At 45.4% G+C, this 8,131-nt stretch overlaps 1 protein-coding gene across 1 annotated transcript; it reads left to right on the top strand.

The window, feature by feature from the left end:
* Positions 1–4,197: 4,197 nt before the first annotated feature.
* On the top strand, positions 4,198–7,092 carry LOC122620323 (GPI ethanolamine phosphate transferase 1). Its single transcript, XM_043797732.1, has 2 exons — positions 4,198–5,048; positions 5,100–7,092. Exons 1-2 carry the CDS (start codon positions 4,268–4,270, stop codon positions 7,007–7,009), a joined length of 2,691 nt encoding a protein of 896 aa, XP_043653667.1. The 5' UTR covers positions 4,198–4,267; the 3' UTR covers positions 7,010–7,092.
* The last annotated feature ends 1,039 nt before the right edge of the window (positions 7,093–8,131 follow it).

Raw genomic sequence — 8,131 nt, 5'->3', positions numbered from 1 at the left:
CTCTAATGTGGAACATTTTTGCATTGATCTGGAGTTTGTTTGAAGTGCAGCGCCTAGGTTTTCGGTGACGTTGCTCCTGCAGCTCCCAGCTCCCAGTTTTCAGTTCGCAGTTCCCAGGCACTTGGCACTTTACTGCAATTTTGTAGTTTTGATAAAATTTCGCAAGCATATTAAAAAGTTTTGCCCAACTTCGTTTTTACTTTTGCACATGCCACCATGCCACACGGGGCTGCTGGGTGTAGGGGTCATGGGCGGCGGCGATGCCGACGGGGGCGTGTCTCATGCCACATGCCACTGACAGGCCAGCAGAGGAAGCTGTGCCTTATGGCTCTGCCAGCCACGGCATGTTTGCTACTGCTGCTGCTGCTGCTGCAAAAAAATAAATAAATAGAGTACAAAAACTATAAAAAAAAAATATCGAAAAGGGAAGAGGAATGTTAAAAGCAAGCAGTGCACTTTGCTTTGCTATTTAATTTTGCCGCTCAAAGGCTTGACAAGCTCCTGAGCAAAAAGGGAAGAAGACATTTTTCGGCAAACTTTCGCGACTTGTTTATGCGAAATAACCAATTAAATTTGCAACGAGGGCAGCGCACAGCTCCAACTAAATAATAAGCCCACTAAATAATGCTACCTCATGTGGTAATAGTATGAATTAAATGCGCACACACAGGCAGACACAATAAATAAAAGCACGCAGAGTTCATAAATGAAGCCCATAGTTCGTGGGTTTCGAAAATCATTTATTTAATTTTTAGCTTGCTCATAATGGCAAATAAATTCGTGAAAGGACAGCATTCTCGTGTTTGAATTCTGAACATAATTTGGTTTTATTTCGGTTGCGTTATTGCAGCAAGCACAGCCAGCAATTAAACTCAATTGAGTGCTGCTACATTTTTGTTCAACAACAATTTGTATGGCCCTCTCGGTGTTTGTGATTCGGCAACAAAAGCGCATTTAATTCGGCATTGCACAATGCATAAATCTGCTTTTATTGAAAAACCCAAAGCCAGCAACTGACCTCACACCAAAACGCACTCAGTTTGCCCTGCAGTTGCCGTTGGCTTTCGCCCGGATTTAAAGTTTTGGAAATTTAAAAGCCAGCAACGGCTTTGTTACCCAAAAAATCATCATCGAATTGTTGACCTACTTGAGGGGCCGAGTGTCAAGTAAGCTAGCTTCTGCTTCTCCTGGCCTCTCTCCTCTAACGAGACTTTGGGCTGATTGTTATGTAAAGGCTTCCTGTCTGGTCGTTAGCCTGTTAAGAGCTTGTTAGAATAATGGCTAAATCGATGCACATGAGCAGAAGCCAACGCACGCCAGATATCGGTCGAATGTCGGTCTACACAGATTTTTGCGTAAGAAAACTGATTGTCCAAACAATTTGCACAACTTTATTTATGGCGCTTAGCTGGCTGACTAAAACTTGACCCTTTTCTGTTCGGAAGTTTCGGCTTAGGACGACTGGCTGGGCAACTAAAAATAGCAAATACATTTTGCTTTAGAGGGCATACTTTAGAGTAATTAAATGATTTTTAGGAAATTTTAGAATAGAGTTCTAATAAACGTATTACCAGAAAATAAGGGCGCCAAGTCAAGTGCAATGCAATTTCGTGACAAAGGTCAACCATTAAAAAGCTGCATTTCGGTGCGACTCGTAAATTATATTCTCATTGTGTTTGCCTTTCAATGGCCGTTTGCCTGCACGCACACACTTACTCCACTCAACACCACATCGCACACACACACCGCACACCCACACACACACAGATACTCTGGCGTAGAAAATCGCATTGTCAGGCTCTCGTTAGGCAGATGCATGTGTATCTTTGTGTGTGTGTTTGGGGTAAGAAAAAATGGAGCTTCGCCTCTGGCCGTGTATTGGTTTTGTCGCTGTGGTTATGCGCGCTATTTCACAGATACACCAAGCACACAGATACACACACACACATGCACGGCCGCAGTGAGACACGCACACAGGCGCACACACAATAAAAATGATTGCATTGGCATGCAGGATGACAGGATGAGCGGTGGTTATGGGCGAGGGGGTGCTATATGGGGAACCGTGGAGCAGCCGGGCTGCATTTGATGGATGAGTTCGAAGCCATGAACCAGATGTGACAATTCAAATGCCAAAATTCAGCTCCCACACACACACACAAACACACTCGCACACACACATAGGGCTGCCCAAGGGCGTAGTAACTCAAGGGGAGTTGTCAGAACATAGCATATTTGGCTATCTAACGATCCCCCTAAGTGCACGCACCTGCTCACACAGACCCCTAATATTTCGTGTTAAAAAATACATCGAACAATATGCGAAGCGGGCCAGAACTCACGACTTTTTATTGAAATTGAATTGTTGATAAGTTTTGTCAACACAAAACGCAGCTGAATTTAAATGGGTTCAGCTCTTCAAACGCCCACACACATTGCGGCAATTCCGGAGTAGAATTCCGGCTGACGTAATTGATTTGCTTGAAATTGCATCTGAAGTACTGGGCTAAGCAATTATCAATATTTTTTTTGAGCTGTCGTAGTCAAGTGTTTACGAATATGAGCGTTGCACAGAGAGAAAAGCAATGGTTTAAGTTAAGAAAATCTTAAAGTTTGGCTTGAAAATAAGTGATTTGTATGAGAAAAATTCGAACTAAAGTATATTTTGCTTACTGTCAGTGACTTTTACAAGTTTCTTAAGTTTTCCAGAATTTATTTCTTGGGCTAAAAAATATTTGTATAAATAATAAAACCATCAATTTGAAGCTTTGAGCCCACAATGCGTATTTTTCTCTGCTCTCGACCTGCCAATATTTGTGTAGATTAATTCGTAATTCATTGACTGGACACTCCGGGCACAAATGCAATTTGGAGAGCCCTTGACTTGGTTTGGCATAGGACAAACATCCCCAAACGCAGGCCGGTCGAGTTCAACAGCCTTAAGCCGCAAACATTTGGCATTTTATACGCTTCCTTCTGCTGATGGTGCAGCTGCTCCAAGTGCCGGTCGGTCATCTGTGGCAACAAATGTTGCCAAATCCAGTGCCACAATTCGTTTCATTTGCGGCCAACGGCAGGAGTCGCAGGCAGGAGTCGCCGACCCACTTACCACAATAACCCACTTTCCTGCCCCGTCGTTTGGCCAACATGTTGCTGACCCAAAACCGATGGCCAGTACGAGCGCCACGAATAGTTGGCTAAGAGAGCGCCTGCGCTTTGGGCCACCGCCTGAAGAGAAAGGGACTGGGATTGGTTTGCCATCTCTCTGCGAAAAACGAATGAGGAAAAACGATGCTGCTCTGCCCAATTACTCAATAGCATTGCTCAATCGCTTCAAACACGCGACTGTTGGCCATAAAACGCCCAACTCTTGTTCGCTGTTAAATTAGCCCATTGCCAGACGCAAAACAGGCCTCTAATTGCCAGACGCAACTGTTAGCTGGCCATTCAGTCATCCGGCCAGCTATTTGTCGACTGGCTTACAACTGTCAGAGAACAACTCGCATTTTCCTGACAAATGGCTGGGCTTTAAGCCTTCTGGTCTAACTAGCATTTCAGCGCAGTGAGCATCAAAAGCACATCTTGGCGCACCTGAATTGTCTACGTGAATTAGTCAAGCGACAAAAAGCAGCTGACGGGCCAAAAAACACAAAAGAGACACGATTTATACGAGGCAATTAATTGGCGCGGCCTTGCCCAGATTGACAAAACCCTTGAAAGACATAAGCTGGCCAGACTCGGGGATCTCAGAGCTGGGTGCTGGCGATGCAGCAATTTGCAGCTCATTTAAATTGCAGGCGCGTAAATCAAGGCGGCAACATGCAGCATTTGGCGCCCAAGGCAGCGCGTCCAGGCGCCAGCTCACAAATCAAGCGGCAAATTGAAATTGCTTGACAAGGCCGCAGAGTTATGGCATCCATAAAAAAAAGAGTCCTAACCGTGCCAGTTAGTAGTTGGCCAAGGAAGAGGCACAGCTAAATGAAGATGGGGCGAGGACAACAGTGCTGCTCATTTAATGTGCACAGCTAAATGGTCGCATATCTCGAAGCTCGCCCTTATTAAATAATAAAGGCAGTATTCATTTCACTTACTTCACACTGCGTATACTTGATTTTTTGCTGAACTCAGTGGCAACCCAAGAACAAGAGAAACACCCCAAGCAAATGGCTTAGAACTTTTTCTTTCAACTTCTCTTTCAGTAATACGTCACACCTCCACTCAGTTAGTTTAACAAGTTCGTATTATTTTCCAAGTTGTTTCTTCCAAAATGTGGAAACTTCAGGCACTTGTTGTGCACATCCTGTTGATGGGCTCCATTCTGAGCACCTACTTCCAGCCCACCATACTGCCCCACCTCGTGCCGCAAAAGACGATGCCCGAAATGGGTCTTGAGCCGCCGGCGAATCGATTGGTGGTATTTGTGACCGATGGCCTGCGAGCGGCCAGCTTTCTGGCCAACAATGGCAGCGATGTGCCGGATCTCAAGGACATCTACCGGAAGCAGGGTCGCATTGGCATATCCCGCACTTGTGCGCCGACAATGACACGACCTGGACACATAGCCATTTTCGGCGGCTTTAACGAGGATCCAGCAGCAGCTTTGGTCAACTTTCGCTATAATCCCAGCAATTTCGATACCGTCTTCAATCGCAGCAGGCACATGATCGGCTGGGCGCACAGCTATATTAAGGGTTACTTCATCAAACTGCCGCATGGTGGTGCCCCACTAAGATTTGATTCGTATATGGAAAAGGACCTGCCGGCCAAGCTCTCGTGTGACAAATGGGCCTTCGATAAGGTGGCGAATTTCCTAGCGAACGGCGACAATGTTCGCGAGTGGCGCAACCACAAGCCGGCCGTGTTTCTGGTCTACTTGGCTGACATGGATATAGCTGCTCATCGGTTCAAGCCACTGAGTACCGAGTTCTTCAGGAAACTGCAGCACACACAGCGTGGCATCAGGAATACCTACGAACTCTTCGAACGGGTCTTCAATGATAGCAGAACGGCTTATCTGATGACCTCCGATCATGGCATGAATAATGAGGGTAGGTGTTGAATTTATAACTAGCAAACTGTATTTTAATCCTATATTGCAGGAATCCATGGTGGTGGCAGCTCCTTTGAAGTGGAAACGCCCTTGTTTATGTGGGGAGCTGGCGTAAAGCGAGAGGAAATCGATCTTGAAGCCAACTTCCCCCAGAAACCCAATATATCCCAAGTGGATCAGAACCAACTGGCGCCACTGATGTCGGCTTTAATTGGACTTCCGCCTCCGATGAATAATCTAGCCCTGATGCCACTGGGTTATCTCAACGTGAGTGATGAGTACGAAGCGGTGGCTTTACACCTAAACGTCTTGCAACTTTTGTCGCAAGCTCAAATTCTTATGAGGCGCCATGAGGAGGCGATGTTTTACAAGTGGCTGCCAAAGTTTGGCAAACTCCACTTAGACCTAATCGATCAGTATGCGCCGCAATTTGATTTCCTGAAAGCAGCGGGGAATTTAACCGAGGCCATGGAGATGTGTCAGGAATTTGGAAAACTGGCGAAGCAATGTCTGGCATACTACCATGAATATTATCAAATTCCTTTGATTGTCTCCACTTCACTGTCCTACTTGATCTGGTTCTACTGTCTGCTCCTCCAACTGACGCGACTATCCAAAAGGGAAAAGGTGCAAAGAAGGGGATTTATGACATTCTCCACCCTGATATTGGTCATGATCGGTATACTGCTAGTAACCATGCTGGAACTGCAGAATGTGCCGCATATCACGGCATTTTACTTGATTCTACCGGTTGGCATGTTGATTATGGCTCAGGCCGAACGTCCTGTGAAAGGATATTGGATATTGCATCCGCTATGGAACTTTGGCTTCATATTGCTGCCTGCTGTGCTGATGATGTCGATGGCCTTCATTTTTAAGCACCTATGGATGCTCTATGGAATTTCCGTACTCCTTAACAATCGCAGAGCCCTTCGAAGGCCCTCCGTGAAATTACTCATTTGGCTTTGCCTGGCTTTACTAGTAACTGTCCTGTTGTTTGTGGAGCAACGCATTAAAAAGGGACTCGGGAATATACCCCTCCAAGGTTTTCATGTTCTTTATATAAGCATGGTGTTGGCCATTGTTCGTCCTTTGATCTTGGGACACCGACATGATCCTCGAGTCTGGACCATCAATACAGTGGCCATGTTGGTCGGAGCTTATGGAGTCTACCAATATATGGTCTATGAATCCGTATCGGCTTATGTCTATGCCGTCACTTGGTCATTTCTGTTCTTTGCCTTTCTCTCGATTGCGTACTTTGCAAAATCGCTGCCAGAGGCCAGAAAAAGATTGGAACTTATTACCATCAACATGATTACGGTTCTTAGCTTGCTGACCAATTCTTGGAGCTGCTTGAATGTGCAAATCGTGATAACTGAATTTATAATCGGTCTTGAGGTTTACGAGCAATCCAAGCGAACCAAAGCAACTGAAGATGTGGAAATCAAATCACTAAAGAACATAAAGGGTTTCTATCGATATGGATATATGATACTTCTTTACTTCTTTGTGGCCTTCTTCCTGGCTGGACATTGGCTATCCTCGTTTTTGTTCAAGTCGACAACCGCTCGACTATTCTATCCTCATTTTTCCCTTTACATAGCCGGCAGCCTTGTGATGCTGAAGATTTTACTGCCATCCCTGATCTGCATATGCGCTCTATATGCGATGGTTCCATTTGTCCGCCAAAACAGCAGATCGATTCTAATCTGCGCTTTTCTCATCAGCGATGCCATGGGCCTCTATAAGTATTACTTTGTGCGCAATCGGGGATCCTGGAAGAGGATTCGCTCGTGCATGGACCAGATCCTACTAACCCACGCTGTGAACTTCATGCTGCTGGGCGGTCTTTGTTTGGCTAAGATCTTCTTGTGCAACACGACAATGGAGAAGCCAGGACGCAAGAGGGCAAGGACTTCTCGAGGCACTTTGGCAGCCGACGAAACGGAGGCCTAATGTATTTTTGGACTAAATGTAACTAAATTCAGGGTGTATGACTGGCGATATTCAATTACAATGTAAATTTCATGTTTATCATATTTATGGAGTTTATTTCGCCTCTGATGTAAAGTATCATCTCTCGATATGCCATTAATTGAAATGTATTCAATTCATTTCGTTAAGCTCTTAAGCCTTTGACACAGCATTTGTCGCGCCCTCAAACGACCGGATGTTTGTTATTTGTCATAATAATTAGCTGGCATTTGCCTTTTGCCCTGCACCTTCGACACTCCCACTTTTTGCGGGTCGACGGTCGACGGTCGATGGACGATGGACGATGGTTGCCTGGAAACGACTGATTAAATGAGCTATTTGGCTCCCGCTCTCCGTTTTCCCTTCGCTGTTTTTGATACAATTTCCTAGCTTTTTTCTTACCCTTCCAGCCCCAAGCTCCATGCGATGTCAACGCCCGTGGAGCGGAGCCTTTGTCGCCAGCTATTTTATTTGGCTTCGCCAAGGCCGACAGCTTGTTGAGTTTATCCTGTCAATACACTCATGTCTCACGGTCTCATCGCCGAAAAGGAAAATGTGCCGGTATTGGGCTTACACTGAGCCGGCTGATAGGATTGATCGGCGGACTGATTGATTAATTGACACTTTACACATTAATTAGCCTTAGAGGCCAGCTCCCATTCGTTCGGTATATGGCTTTTAGGCAATGGCATTCGTCCTTGGCCGTAAGGCAGATGTTGATTCAGTAGCTGCTGATCCACAAAAACATGGGACACTCCACTCTGATTAGAAATTATGACAACTTGGCTAGGAGTCTTTGGCTTGCATATGCTGGCCAAATTTATCGCTGATTAATAAACTCATTAGAACTTTGCTTGTTTACTAGACGCAGCAGCAACAGCAGCAGCACATGGAGTGAACGAACTTTCGCCAGATTTAATTGGAAAAGTTGGGTTGCGGCTAAGTCAGTCGTTAGTTGGTCAATATTTATCTGGCCTGAGCTGAGCCACATCTAAATACAGTTACAACTCGACGGGTCTGTCATTGTGGGGCATCTTTATTTTCCATGGAAACCCCCGAGGCGACAGAAAGGCAAAGCCAAGAATAAAAGGATATATATATATA

The sequence above is a fragment of the Drosophila teissieri genome, chromosome 3R (assembly GCF_016746235.2).
Source record: "Drosophila teissieri strain GT53w chromosome 3R, Prin_Dtei_1.1, whole genome shotgun sequence".
Classification (NCBI taxonomy): Eukaryota; Metazoa; Arthropoda; class Insecta; order Diptera; family Drosophilidae; genus Drosophila; species Drosophila teissieri.
The sequence above is the reverse complement of the archived record's forward strand: the minus strand, read 5'-3'. Positions and strand labels throughout refer to the sequence as shown.

Coding starts and splice junctions, on each gene's coding strand:
- LOC122620323 (XM_043797732.1), top strand. CDS start 4,268: ATGTGGAAACTTCAGGCACTTGTTGTGCACATCCTGTTGATGGGCTCC. Junction 5,049..5,099: donor TCATGGCATGAATAATGAGG/GTAGGTGTTGAA, acceptor CCTATATTGCAG/GAATCCATGGTGGTGGCAGC.